Here is a 14,884-nt window from a genome sequence, read left to right as displayed (position 1 = left end):
CTGCATGACCATGCATTTCATTTCCAAAATAATGCCCAGTCCCTGCTGTGGGATACAGAATCCTTCATCTCCTCCTTGGCTCCTCTGCATGTCTCTGCACACCAGGGAGGCTGTCATCAGTGGAGGGATGGGGTGGCATGAGCAGGGCCGGTAGCTGCTGCTCCCTGGTCCTTGCACAGGAGGGAAAAAATTCCCCTGTGAGGGTGGTGAAGCCCTGGCACAGGTTGCCCAGAGAAGCTACCCCATCCCTAGAAGTATTCAAGGCCAGGTTTGATGGATCTTTCAGCAACCTGGTCTAGTGAAAGGTGTGCCTGCCCATGGCTGGGAAGATGGAACTGGATAAGCTTCAAGGTCCCTCCCAACTTAAACCATTCTATGGTTCTGTGACTTGCTGCCTGTGCCAGTTCCCCCATCCTTAGCCAACAAAAGTGTCCAGGCATTGGGACTGTATTTTACTGGTTTTTCTTTTTTTCTTTTTTTTTTTCTGAGTTTAATAAACTAGAATAATTTATTTGACAGAACACAGAAACATCACAGACAGGGTGGAGAAACCAAAGCAGCAGGTATCAATGATCAGTACAAAGGAACCACTTTACAAAAAGAAGTACCACGCTGCCCATCAGCTTTACCCAAAAATTATGGGGGGAGGGGGTGGGCTCAGCTCAGCACCCCACAGACAGGGTGGGGGGGATGGAGCTATCCCTACAAAATGCTCTCAGATGACAATGCTGACTGCAACAGCACAATAAATAGTGGGAATGGCCTCTCAGTGAGTGGTGGGAGACCAGAGACCCTTGGAGGGGGGAGGAGGTCCAGGCACCACCAATCCAGGAGGTACAAGCATCTCTTAAAACACTGATTAGGGTGGCAAAAGCCCTGATTCTCCCCTACCCCCAAATAGGTGCTGGATCCCATGCAGGCAGAGCGAAACATCAACCAGGGGGGCTTTGCAGCTTGGCAGGACAAAAGTATCCCTGGCAACATCCCGCTGGGGGACAAGGCTGTTCTGCCACAACACTGCCATGGCTGTGAAGAGGCATTTGAGGCCTTTCCCAGAGCAAGCAGTGTGTGGCGGATGGCACAGACCCACAGGGTCCCCTCTGCCACCTTAACCTGGCACCAGCAGCTCCCAGCTCTGAGCTGGTTTCCTCCAGGGAGATTATACTGGTGTGAAAACAGATGCAGCTGGGAGGACCCCTGGGGTTGGCCACTGTGGGGGGACTTGAGGGAAGAAAAGGGCAGGTGCTGCCCACCCCCTTTGTTTGGAGCAGCTGGGGCAGGGGCCAAAGTCAAAGCCAGGCTCGTGCATCCCAGGGAGGGAACACATGCAGCAGGGCCGGACAGAGGGGGATTGGTCATGGGTGAAAGGAAGGGACACCAAAGTGCACAGGTGCCTTTTCCCATGAGAAGGCTGCCTAAAAAAAACACCCCCCCACAATTCTGCTGCACCCTCCCTCCCTGTAGCAAACTGGTGTTGAGACTGGGCTTATATAAAACTCATAAAAGGGGCATCTCATAGTAAAGGGCTCTAGGAAGTGGCAGGAGGCTGGACAGGGACGGAGTTATAGTGAGCCCCACTGCCTCCAGCACCTCCCTGGCCGTGCCCTGCACGGGAAACAGCAGCTCTGGCAGCTGGATGAAGAGACAACACGGCACAGCTGGACGGTTATAGGTCCTGTGGCCATCAGGCAATTGGTAGGCTCCCAGTACAGGTAGAAAACAAAATTAATTAATTATAGAAAAGAGAAGCAGCCTAATGTAGGGGTGTCCCTGGGGCAGGGTGGCGAGCTGGGGGAGGCTCGCTTATCTGTCATTGAGCTGTGGGGAATTTGTCCGCTCCTCCTCATCCTCCTTGTCATCCTTCATGCCTTTCAGTCGCTGGCGGGCGAAGTCTTCAAACACAATGTCATCATCGCTAGTGGGGACACAAGGGAAGTGGGTTTAGGTGGGGTGCAAGGTGAAACACCTCCTCTCCCACAAAGCTGTCCCAGCTTGCCTAGTGAGCTCAACCTGCACCACCACGATGTTACAGCAGCTCAGGGGGCCCCAAATCTCCCCATCCCCAGCAAACAGCCTTGGTTTTCAAAGCCTTATTAATACTTGCCCAATGCACCCCAAAAAGAGCCCCCAGGCTCTCCAGCAGGTGCAGCTTTACTGGGGCCATGGGCATTTGTCCCACTCTGGGGGAACCTCAGACCAGCAGGAAGTAGCTGGGTGGGTTAAGTACCCTAAAACCTCCCAAACGTATCACCAGCCCAGGGAATACTGGCAACAACCTCCCGCACCCCAACACGATCCCGGCGGCCTCTTACTGCAGTTTCTCCTGTTTTTTGGAAAGCCATGCAGGGAAGGGCGAAGGAGGAGAGAAGAGACAGGGGAACAGCAGGCGTCATGCATTACAGGTGACATGCGTGGGGTTAATCACACGTGCCAATCCCATGGCACAGCAGGTGTTAGAGGATTGGGGGGGTGCCACGCAACCGCCATGTTTCACATTCCCACACGACATGTGGGAATTGGGGGAGGGGTGTATTTTAGTCTCTTACTTTGTATCAAGCTCTATCAGATTTGTATCTATGGGCGCTTCATTCTCTGGAACTGAACAAAGGGATGACACAGGATTAGTCACAGGGTGGTGACTGCCGTCCCACCGAGGTGGGTGACACCTTCCCCAGGATCATCTCTGCCCTCCTACCAGGGTGGGCAAGACCCCCCCCGCCACCATCATTGCCATCCCACTGGAGTGGCTGAGATTCCCCTAGGGTCATCACCACTTCCAGTGTGTAGATGTAACCCCCTGGAGTTTGGCTACACTGGGGTGATGGGAGCACCCCCATGATTTTAATGCTGAGGCCCTGTGAACAGGGCCAACAGGAGCCAAGAGTCTCTCTCCATGCAGCCTCACTGGCTCCCTTTGCCCCCACCCACCCCCAGGGATGCTCCCCCATCACTCAGGGACAGACACTCACTGTCCCGGTGTACTGGTTCCTCCCTGGGTTTGGGATGCATCAGCGTGAAGGGCAGCTCCACTGCAACGTCGCTGGAAGAGACACCAGGGTAAAGCACAGGCCTGCCTGCACTTTACATGTAGAGCGAGGCAAATTTGCAGAGGGGGAGCAGAACAGCACCCCCCATTACAGCTGCTGTATAGACCACAAAGCTGGGCAAACCCCTGTGTCATCCTCCACAGAGCTGCTCAGCAGCTCTCATGCCTCTTGGCTGAGCTTGGACTCCAGGGGGGGGGATCAGCACAGGCCCCCTGGGAAGCAGAGGGGCATCAGGAGGGAGAGCAGCACGACAAAAATCTGTCTTTAGCAGCTGTGGGGGGGTGTCCAAAATCCCTTGAGCTTAGGCTGCAGCCAGCAGTGCCATGGGAATGGCAGGAGGTGCACCAAGTTTTCCCAGTGTTCAGTGGCCATGGTGGCATCAGGGCATGACAGCCTAAGCACAGCCACAAGCTGCCCCAGGGCAGGTAGGACAGAGCTCAGACAGAAGTGTCCCAAAAGAGGACAAGTACTTCCACAGTCCCTGTAGGGACCTCCCTGTGGGAGGGAAGTGATGTGAGGATGAAGACCTAGGAAGCCCCAGAGATTTGCCTCCCCACATCCAGAGATGCTCAGCCCTATGGAGCCACCTCTGTGCCCTGCTCACTCTCCCAGCAGCACCCACAGGTCTCTCACTCCAGTACAAGTAGGAGGATGCAGAATGCAAACCCTGCCAGCATTCCCAGCCACATCACCCCAGCCCCACCTCTGCCAGGCTTTTTGCTTTAGGTGAGACAGCATCCCAACACAGTGGAATTCCCAGGACAGACATGGGATCAGGTAGCACCCTGAGGGGCTGAGGGGGTGCAGTGAGGATCGGGGGGCGCTGGGGGGAGTGCGGTGTTACCTGGAGGCGAGGTCTCCCAGCAGGCTGGCATGAGTCAAAGGATACAACACGTTAGTCACTGTCCCCTCCCAAGGACACACAACCCCACACACCTTTTGTCCCACCCATGCTGCTTAGTCCCAGGGGAGCTTTAAGGATGATGGGGCCCCACCTGCAGCACAGACCAGTCCCAAGGTTAGAGAGGAGGTGCAGCACGGTGTGGGGGGGTGCCCAACACTCACCCTCCTCGTGACACCACCAGCTTCACCTTCACCTTGTAGGAGACAATGATGCCCAGGATCTCCTTGTTGGCTCCATCTCTTAATCTGGAGGAAGGGGCAGATGGGCATCAGTGAGGGAACATCCATGGGGACCAGCCCCCTGTCCTCCTGGAGGTCCCCCTGTGGGATCTCCTCCACCCCAAGCATAACCCCTGGAGCAGGGGCTGGATGCCCACCAGGGCCAGGTCCTGCCCCCACACTGCAGGGGAGACAGGAGCCCGGGGGGGTAGAGGGGCTCACAGTGTGCTGGAGGCCAGGTTGGTGTCCTCGTGCTTGAGCTTCCCATCCAGCGCCAGCCCTCGCTTCTCCCGGTTGTTGGCAAGGAAGGGGGTCAGGGTGTAGACTTTGCAGAACGTCGAGCTCGGGGCCACCATATCACTGGAGATGATTTCCAAGGTCAGCCAGAGCCCAAGCCACCCACAGCCCCCACAGGCCACCCCAGACATCTCCATCTTAGCCTGATGAACTCCACATATTCCCATCCCTGCCACAGCCTGATGAACATCTCCTTCCTGGAGGACACAGAGGGTGACGTCCCCAAGATGCCACCAGAAAAAAGGTCTCCATCTCCCTGTTCCTCCCACTGGTTCCTGCTTTCCAAGTGCAACATCCCAGTGGGGCTGCACTGGGGCAGGAGACCTCCAATGCTCCTCCAAGACCCCCCTGAGGTCTCCAGAGCTCCTCATGATGTTCCCAAGGAGCCAGTACTCACTCAGCATCCTCCACAGCCACTGGGCACTTGTACTGGGCAGTGTTGAAGAGGCAGATGTCAGCATACTGACGCACTGGGGTGAGACACAGTGAGATAGGGATCAGGGTAGGCCCCCACAGGTATGGGGACAGGGACACCAGAGGGGTGGGGCCCTACTCTTCACCTGAGATCTTGATTTTCTTCACGGTCTTGTTGGTGTTGTTGGTGACATGCACGTTGACACTGATGGGCTCCCCGTGGTAGTATATCTGTAGGGGAGCAGAACAGAGAGGATGGTCAGGTCCCCAGGGTCACCCCACCAGTGTACACTCCCCAGTCCTTGCCCACCTCCTTGTCCAGGGATGCCTCGAGGTGCAGCGGCTTGTCTGACATGAGGAACTGCCGGGTGGTCTCTGCCATGGGCTGGGGGCCGGGTCTCTCTGGCGCATACTGCACCTTACGGATTACCAGGCGCACCGAGTTCCTGGCAGAAGAAAGAGGAGAACTCAGGCTACCCACAGGCTACCCTCTTTCTTGGCCCATTCTGGGTCAAATCCCTCTTTTCTTCTGGCCTGCTGGGTCAGAAGAATGGCATGGAAGCTCTTGTCTGGATGCCCACCAGAGCTACAAGGGGAAAGCCCTATGCCTAGGCCAGGTTGCTCACAGCAAGTGTTGGGCTCCTTGCACAGTGATGGATATCCCAGCCCCAAGATGTTCTCTGACCCATCCCTATCCTGGAGAACACCTCCATCCCAGCCCCATCATGGAAAACATCCCCATCCAAGCCCCTTCCTGGAAGACAATTCTCTCCCATTCTGGAAAACATCTCACCCAAGGTGGGCAGCAAATAGCAGTGCCCCTTTCCTGTTGCCAGTACCAGGAGAATGCTGTTCCCACCCAGGCTGGATGGATCCCCTCTGCTTACCTCTTGTGGATCTTCTCCTCCAGGTTCTCAGCACAGAAAGCTTTAACCTCATAGTCCACTCCACAGGCCTGAAAACCAGGAAGGGGGAGAAGGAGGCAGAGAAACCCCTTTGCGCTCCCCAAAGAGGCGACCCCAGCAGTGGCCACTCACCACAGCCTAGTGGCATGGGAACATGGGGGACCTTACCTTCCCCGTGTCCTCTGGGCCTGGCTGCAGTGTGACAGAGCAAGGTAGGTTGGGGGGGATCTGGAAAGGAAAGGGGGGTGAGGAGCTTTTTGGGAGGCTACCAGTACTTCCCTATCTTACCCACAATGGAAAGAGGGAAATACAAGAAGGATTTCCTCATTTTACTATTGCATTTCCCAAATCCCAAAGTGTTACAAAAATACATTATTTTAGAGGGTTTTAATTAATCAGGGATTTTGAGAAATCAGGGCATCAGGGACATTTTTGAGGCCATAGGATTGAGCACTGTTGAATGTCACAGAGCTCCAGAGGGGGTGGCTGTAGCCAGCCGGGGGCTACGTACAAATCACGAATGGGACAGGACTGCTGTGGAACGTGCCTTGAGCTGTTTTATTTTTCAGCATCAGTCTCATTACATGGTTATGACAATGGGAAGATGCCAGCAGCTCATATCCCACAGTGGCCAGCATTACTAGAGCTGTGCTGGGGAAATCGGAGGAGCAGGGGATCTACCCCCACTCCATTCCCTGCCAGAGCTGTCCAGTGCTGGCATGGATTCCCAGTGTTAGCATGGACCCCCTGGTGCTGACACGGACTGGCAGTTTTCCTACTGGTGGCTACTTCCGGCTCACAAGTTTGAAGATCCACCACCAAAAGCTGTGTCTTGATCACAGATAGCAGCATCTCACCCCCAAGCACGACCCCACAGGGCCAGATGGGACCCTGCTGTCCCCACCAAAGGGTTCACTGTCCCTTCAGAGCACCATACCTCGAAGGTGAAGGGGTAGGCGTGCTCGCCCAGCTTCTTGATGAGCCGCTCCTGCAGCCGTGTCAGGGGCTTCTTGTCCTCGGGGACCGGGGGGAAGGCCTGGGAGTTGGCCACAAACAGGTCCTTGCGGAAGGTCAGCCCCAGCACATCCAGGTCCTCACGGCCATAGCGGAAGGCGCAGGTCAATGTCACAAAGACTGGAGAGGGTGACAAGGGGAGGTTGGTAGCAGGGTGGGTCATGCAGGGGACCATCATGGCATGGGGGCACCAAGGCAAGGTGGCATCCTGGCTCCTGCCAGTCCCACCAGCACTGGGAAGCAGTGGTGGCTTGAGGACATGCCATGTTGAGAAGATGAGGATTCAGCCGCCGGCTGTGCCTTCAGATGCCCACCACAGAACCCCCCTTCTCCACAGGACAGGGAATCTATCATGGGGACAGGGGGCTGGAAATTGTCACCAAAGGGCCCAGAGATGCCAATGCCTGGGTGTGGCAGTGCCACTTCTGTGGCCCCAGGGATCCCAGGGGCAGACTTTACCTTTTCTCTCTTTCAGGTATTCAGGATCCACCAGCACTACTCCATCTGCAATGGAACAGCCAAATCAAAAATGTGTCATGGGGACAGGGGGGACACACTGGCAGAGTCAGGGAATGCAATGGCAGGGTCAGGGGACATGCTGGTAGGGTTAGAGAGGAATGTACAGGCAGGGTTTGCGGGGACACCAGCACAGTTACACAGATAGTCATCACCTCCAAGCTGCCAGCTAGGGCTTGGGGGAACACACTGATAGCGGGGACAGTCTGCACCTACCACACCCAGGGCATATGCAAAGCCAAAGCAGGACACGAATATTATCCCAAATCAGCTGTTTTCTGCTCCCCAGAATCCTTCTTCCCAGACAGCCCAGCCCACCCTGGCATGCATTTCCCTACAACTGAGGTCCCCTTCCTGCCACCACATACCCACGGGGTCCACCACGTCAATGTGGTCCACGAAATCCCTCTTCCCAAGGTAGACAGTGAGCTGCAGGGGAGAATAGAGTGTCAGGTGCACAGAGCAGACCCCCCACGGCCCCCCATGTTGTCAGCACCCACTGGGGTCCATATCCCTCATCATCCCCAGTGTCACCCTGTCCCTGTGGTAGCCAAAAGCCAATCCCACCCCATTCCAGTGAAAGCCTGGAACCTTTCCAGATGTCCCCAGTGCTGGAGGCACTTTGCATCTGGGGACTCTTGGGGGGCACCCCAGGGGTTTGTACTCCACTATCAGGCAGGGATGAGCCCCCCAGTGTCACCCTCTCACCCTTCTCTGATGGGGAAGCTGAGGCACAGGGCAGGCAGCTGCCAGGCAGAAGGTCTTCTGCATCAGCTCCTACTGCCTGACCCAAAACCCCCCCAGGCAGAGTCACCCGCACCCCAGCACTCCAAAACCTGTCTGCTTGACCCCTGACCTTGGGAAAGCCCCCCACCAGCACCACTGTGCCTCAGTTTCCCTTCCTGCCACCCTGGCAGGATGCTGAGGCAGACAGGGTTCAGGGACATGCCCACCCCCCACTCCCAGCCATGCTTGTGACCCCATGGTTCCCCCCACCATGTCCCCCTTACCTTCCCGTTAGGACTGGCTTTCTTAAACACCCTGCAAAACAGCAAAGGGGGGTGAGTGCTGGAGCAAGGGGTACCCCCCACTCCTGAACCTCCCCTCTGCTCCTGGCTCCCTGCCCATGGAGCTGTCCAGCTCTCCCGTTCAGGAAGGGTTCCTGGGAGAAGAAGAATCCACAGGCACAGTCCCATGGTGCCAGGTGCATCCAACCCTCAGCACCCTCTGCCAGGACCCAGCTTTGAATAATGGAGGCATCAGGATGCCAGCCCACCCCTTCACCTGAGGATGGTGCCCAGAGACCACTGTGAAAGGCAGCAGCACCCCAGCACCCACCTGGCCCTGGGGACAGCGTGTGGGACCATGGGGTCAAGGCACGCACAGGATGGGAGCATCCCATGGGATGAACCCACCTCACCATTACCTCACATGGATGCATCCCAAAGCCACTGGAGAAGCAAGAAAAGTCTGGGTGCTCCTGTCCCCAGGGCTTTTTATTCCCATTCCAAACCATGGAACTAGCCCCCAGACACCCCTTTCAACTCCCAAAATCCTTCTGGAACACCCCACAGAGATATGGGAGAAAGGATGTGGATGCAACATGCCACTGCTGGGGAATGCTGGAGCATTCCCAGCCTGCCTGCTGCAGGCAGGAAGTGGGCAGAGGCAGGTAGGGTGCCTGGTGCTGCCAGATTTTTTGGAGCCTGACCTGGCACAAAGCCACCCATAATGGGTTCTCCTCAGATAATCCTTCTTCGCCTTTAAATTCCATTAAAACCATCCGGCAAGATTAGTAGTGGTTTTAGGCTGGAAAAAAACCAATTTCCCAGGGCAGCTGCTTGGCTCTGCCAAAATGTCAAAGGCTGCTAGTGGATGATGAACCCTCAGCCACCCCAGTGCCTGCAGCTGCCCACACCAAGCCAAGGGGCAGGCAGGGAAGGCAGCAGCTGCTGGGTTGCAGCCTGGGGGTGACCACCAGCCCAGCGATGGGGTAGGATGCATCAGGAGATGTGTGGGCACACCCCTCACTCCCACAGCCCTGAAATGCTCTGTCCCCACTCCCTGTGTCCCTGCACATGCGTGTCTGTGCATTCCTGCACACCCAAGTCTCCACATCCCTCTCTCTTGAGAGCCATGGGGACCAGCACAGCCTGGCCAGGCTCTGCCCAGGAAGCAGGATCTGGTCTGGATAAGGGAATGTGGGGCCCTCATTCCCTTGTCCCCAGATAAGCTACAGGAACCCTCTGCCACACACATAAAATATTGGAGACATCCTTCTGGCTGTCCCAAGCCACTGGGAGCATCAGGAACATCCTGCTGGCTCTTCCTGGATGGCTTTTCCCTGTGGGGGTTGGAGGATTGACTTTTCCCAGCTGAAATGGGAAAGCACTTCCACAGTAGGATGTTTGTTATGAGGGTTTGCTGATGGAGGTGTGATCCTCTGCTGGTGCAAAGAAAGATGGAATTAATGGGAATGCTGCTCCAATTAAGTAACTTGGGGAGATAAAGGCCTCAACTTGCCATGAAAGGGCACCAGCACCCCACAGTTTCTGGGATTTGAAAGCCACGGGGGATCAGTCTCCAGAGTCAGGGATGGAGAGGCAATGAATGCATCCTCCTAAGAGCCCAGAGCAACTAACAGCAGGATTTTCATGGGTAATTAATGAGGCATTACTTCAGAGCAGGATAAGGAGCATCCCCTGACAGCCTGTCACCCCACACCCCACAGACCAGCTCCCAGGGGAAACCCCAAAGAGGGTCCAGCATGCTGGATCACAACCAGAGGTGTGCTGGGAAGCCCCAGAAAAGGCAGCCAGGGCTGGAGGCTCAGTGGGTGCCCCTGCCAGCCCCCTGAGACACGGGTGATGCTCCCAGCCAGCCCTGGAGACACTAACGGAGCTGCTAATGAACCCAGTGCAAGTGAGACTGACGGCAGGTGCTGCAGGAAGCCATTCCTCACCACCCTGCCTGGCACATCCTCGTGCTGGCACCACACTGGAACAGGCCCCAAGGAGCCTGAGACTTGCTGAGCCACACACTGCAGGTGCAAAAGCCCCAAGTTATGGGTGCAGAAGCTCCACAGAATGCAAGACCTGCACAGCTGCACACTGTGCATGCAGGAGCCCAGGCTGGCTCCCCACTGTGGGTACACCAGCGTGCTGTGCCCTCATCCTGTGGGTGCAGGAGCCCTGCCTGGCCCCACACCACGGCTGCAGGAGCTCACGGCTCCCCTGCAGCACCAGCGACAGAAGGGAAGGGGCACATGGGGACACACTGGCCTGTTGCTGCCAGCGGGGTGACCCTCACCCGCCTCCGGATCTAGAGGGAGGAAAGGAGGAAGTGTGAAGCCTTCCCTCCCCCTCCAGCCCTTCCTGGTGTCGAAATACTGGAGACATGAGGCAGGAAGTGGCCTCCGCTGCTGCCCATCAGAGCCTTGGGGCCTCATGCCGTGGGCTGGCAGTCCCAGTGCCCCCTGAGCCTGTCGTGCTGCCACACAGCCACATCCCATCCCGTCTGCCCTCTCCCTGCCATGGATCCCATCCCTTAATGAGCTTGTTAGGCACCCAGCCAGGGCTATTATTAGTGGGGTCTGTTGGATCTTGATTGGAAGATTTATGAGGATTTAATTCCCCTAGGCATCGGAACAGGATCTGATGGCAACACCATTGATTGCCTTTGAACCCAGGGCACAGAATTCAGGGATTTTGCCAGCCCTCATGCTAACAAGGTTGGCTGGCAGATGTTATTAGCAAGAGCCACGTTAGAAGGGACCTCCAGGGATAATGGAACCACCAGCAACCACATCATACACACCGGCACAACCCCGTGGTGGCGGCCAGAAGCTCCATGCCAGCTGTGCCTGGATAAGCCTGGAGAACCATGCCAGCCAATCCCAAAGCAAGAGCACGCCACAGGCCCAATGCTGCATTTTGCATCCCTGCTGCATTCATCTGTCTATCTATCCCCTCCCAGGGTCAGCAGCAGCGTCCCCCAGCTGGGTCAGAGCTCCACCAACTTCCTTGGCAAGGAAACGCCTCAGCTCTGGGATCCGGGATGTGTCTGGATCCTGCTGTTATTACCAGAGTTTGCTCTCCAAACAACATGCAGGAAGCAGGAGTCCTGGGCCACCTTCTAGGGCTCTTTCTCTTCCCAGTGGAGATCCCTGTCCTGCTCCCACACCCTATGGTTTCACCTAGGGGGACGAATGGGGTGGTGGAAGGACTGAGCAGCAGGTCTGTCAGTAGGTGAGGGTCACCCCCCTAGCAGCAAGGTGCTGTGGTGGAATGCTGCAGAGGAGCTGCATGGTACTGCTGGGCCAGAGGAACAGTGTGCAAGGGGTGCTTAATGCCAGCCAAGGTGGGATCTGGTGTACCAGAACCACTGCAGCACCTCCTAGCCACCAGGAAGCCACCCTCAAGCCACAGGCTAGGAATCCCAGCAGCCAGGAATTCCAGTAGCTGGGCATCCTGTGTGGGGCTGCAGCTGCCCTGGCTGGGTGCTCAGTGGGAAAAGCGGGGAGAGGTGATCAATGATGTCAACAGCCACCAACTCAGCTGTTTCCTCCAGCTCTTCCCACTGGTGACTCCCAAGAAAAGTGGGGTGCCACAGCAGGAATCAGCAAAAATGGGCTTTTGGGGAAATCAGATAGTAAATCAGCTCCCACAGCTGAACCTCCTGATCAAACCCAGTGGATTTGGGTTTGGAGATCCGAACTGGAGAGGAAGAGGATTTGTCAGCCTAATTCTTCCCCCCTCACCCTCCCCCAGCTCCCACTGCACACGCTGCGTAGGCAGGGAGAAGATCAGCTCATGCCTCTCCTGCCGGCACGCCTGCTGATGGGAATGCTGCTCACCAAGCTCCCCCTGGCACCTGAAAAACCCTGCAGGCCAAACTAGCTGCATCCTGGGGTGTGCACCCAGACACTGGGGGAACCCAGTGGCTGCTCCAGCCCCCTGGTCTGTGGGGCTGTCCGCTGGCTCCAGGAGCGCAATATAAATTCTCAAGAGTTCAGGACACTGAGCAAGGAGGAAGCGGATGCTGTCAGCCATGGCTGGGGCACCAACACCCAGTAGCAGGCCAGCAGCAGCAACAGCCGCTTCCCAGAATGCTGCATGAGTTCAACAGGCACCCACAGCTCCCATCCTGCCATTCCAAAACACTGCAATGTTTCTGGAAGGTTCTGCCCAGCCAGGCCAGACCCCCTCATCCTTCTCTCATGCCGTGGCCATGGTGGGGGGGGAGCAGAGGCTGCACCAAAGCCCCTGATCCTGATGCCAAGGGGACATGGGGATGAGCAAAGGGAGAGCCATGGTGTTGAGGGGTGAGCAGGAGCACTCAGAAATCTCTGCTCCTCCATGATTAATGGCTAAGGGGGCAGCGAGGGATTGGGGCGAGGAATGGGAGTGTCAACTCCTTGACCACTCTGCCAGTGCCAGCCGGTGAGCGGATGTCACAGGATGTCACACCTGTGAGCGGATGTCACACGCCCAGGCCTCCCTGCAAGGGCTGGCAGAGGTCATCAGGCTGTCCCTCAAATCCCAGCAGCTCCCTGCAGGATGTGCAGCCCCGCGGGCCCTGCAGCTCTCCCTCAAATCCCAGCAGCTCTCTGCAAGATGTGCAGCAGGTCCTGCCACCGTCTGCACCTGGAGCTCTGGGGAGCACAGGGGGAGTCCCCATCCACCTCTGCACAGGGGCGCCTAAAAGACAGCATCCCCATGGCAGCATTCCCATGGGATGAAGGCGTCGTAAGCCCTCGTGTCCCTGTGTTCCACGGCTAGCACGTGGTCCCTGACACCCCCAGCTGTGCCGCATGCCGGGAGTGACATCAGGGCCTGGGTCCCCCGGCGTCACCGCGATGACAACAGCCTCCCCCATCCCAAACCCAGCCAGGCTCCAAATCTGATGGGGAGGGAGCAGTGACGCCCCCGGTCTCCGGGTGCTCACTACCGCTCGGGAAGCACCATATCCCAGCAGCGGGGCCACCTCAGGGGACCACCAGCTCCAGCGCAGGGCACGGGCAGCGCCTGTCCCGCCCCTCCCCCACCGCTGCCGGGCATGCCCCCCCGGGATGCTCCGCTCTGTCCCGGTCCTCACTCACCGGGTGCCTTTGTCTCCCATGGCCCCGCCGATCCTGCGGGCTCAGCCGAGAAGCGCCGGCTGGGCTTGGAAAATTACTGGCTGGATGGTGGAGGGAGCGGCGGCGGGGCGGGCGCGGGGCCCGGTGCGGCCCTGCTCGGGCCCGCTCGGAACCGCTCGAAACGCTCGAGCACGCTCGGAAACACTCGGAACCGCTCGGCTCGGCCCGGGCGGACGCCACGCCGGCCGGTTCGGGGCCTCTCGGAACCGCTCGGGCAGGTTCGGAACTGCTCGGAGCCGCTCGGAACCGCTCGGAGCCCCTCGGACACGCTCGGAGCCGCTCGGCAGGGCTCGGCCCGTCCCGGTTCCGGTGCGGACGCTGCCGCTGCCGCCGCCGCCACCGCCTCCGCCCGCCCCTGAGCGGCGCGGCCCCGGGGCCGGGGGCGGCGGCGCGCAAGGGCCGCACGGGCGGGGAGAGGATACGGGGAGAGGACACGGGGAGGCGGAGGGGGGGGCACCGGGCTGACACGGGGTGGGCGGGAAGGCGGTGAGGGGGTAGGAGAGTGTGGGGCAGTGCGCGCGCACGCACACGCACACGGAGAGAGCGGCGGGAGCACGCGCGCGGCTCGGGGCGCCCCCCAGCGGCTGCGGCCGGGCACAGCGGGGAGAAGCCCGTGTGTGACCGTGGGGACACGCGTGGGGGAACGGAGACCTGCGTGTCAGCCGAGACACGTCTGCGAGCACACAGAGACACGTACGTGAGCACACACGCGCGAGTGTGAGTACAAAGATAGGTGTCTGTGGGCAGAGGGACACAACTTGCACGTACACGCACAAACACATGTGCATACAGCCGCCATGCACGCACACGCGTGAACTCACACACGCACACGCACACACGTGCACATACATGCATGCACACGTGTGTGCACGCACACATGCGTACACATACGTGTACACAAAACAGTGTGCACACACATGTACACAACTCCTGCACACAGACAGACAGACAGACACAGACACAGACACAGACACAGACACACAGACACACAGACACAGACACAGACACAGACACACACACACACACACACACACACACACACACACACACACACACACACACACACACACACACACACACACACACACGCACTTGCGAACTCCCCGCCCCCGAGGTGTCCCTCCCCTCCTCCAATGGAATCCGCCTTCCCTGCAGGAACACGTCCGTCCCCGCCCTCCCCATTGGCCGTGTCCTCCTCCCGCCCGCCTCCTGTGGCGGAGCAGCCCGTGGGGAACGGGGATTCAGGTGATTCCGGTGCTAGGTGCATCCCCAGCTGGAGCATCCCCTTCCTATCCCGCCCCCACGGCCGTCGTGGATGGAGGGGACCGAAGATGGACACGCGGTGTCTCCTGTGCCCACTGTCGGGACACACCTGCGCCCCACCCACGGGGCAGCTTTACCCCATCCTTGGGGAAACCTGCTCCCCACCT

At 58.2% G+C, this 14,884-nt stretch overlaps 1 protein-coding gene across 3 annotated transcripts; it reads right to left on the bottom strand.

Moving 5' to 3' along the window:
* Nucleotides 1-482: 482 nt before the first annotated feature.
* ARRB1 (arrestin beta 1) lies at nucleotides 483-13,805 on the bottom strand. 3 transcript variants are annotated; one of them, XM_030952583.1, is made up of 16 exons: nucleotides 13,416-13,805; nucleotides 8,326-8,356; nucleotides 7,684-7,744; nucleotides 7,259-7,303; nucleotides 6,723-6,919; nucleotides 5,954-6,013; nucleotides 5,768-5,835; nucleotides 5,191-5,326; nucleotides 5,027-5,111; nucleotides 4,864-4,936; nucleotides 4,392-4,529; nucleotides 4,113-4,196; nucleotides 3,892-3,915; nucleotides 2,970-3,040; nucleotides 2,547-2,598; nucleotides 483-1,915 (listed from the first exon to the last, which is right to left on the bottom strand). In XM_030952583.1, the coding sequence occupies exons 1-16, from the start codon at nucleotides 13,433-13,435 to the stop codon at nucleotides 1,804-1,806; spliced, it is 1,257 nt and encodes a 418-aa protein (XP_030808443.1). In that variant the 5' UTR covers nucleotides 13,436-13,805; the 3' UTR covers nucleotides 483-1,803. The 3 variants fall into 3 exon arrangements, with proteins under 3 accessions (XP_030808443.1, XP_030808453.1, XP_030808434.1); XM_030952593.1 differs by lacking the exon at nucleotides 3,892-3,915; XM_030952574.1 differs by lacking the exon at nucleotides 13,416-13,805 and having other exon boundaries at nucleotides 8,326-8,543.
* Between the last annotated feature and the right edge of the window lie 1,079 nt (nucleotides 13,806-14,884).

This window comes from Camarhynchus parvulus, chromosome 1 (assembly GCF_901933205.1).
Source record: "Camarhynchus parvulus chromosome 1, STF_HiC, whole genome shotgun sequence".
NCBI lineage: Eukaryota > Metazoa > Chordata > Aves > Passeriformes > Thraupidae > Camarhynchus > Camarhynchus parvulus.
The sequence above is the reverse complement of the archived record's forward strand: the minus strand, read 5'-3'. Positions and strand labels throughout refer to the sequence as shown.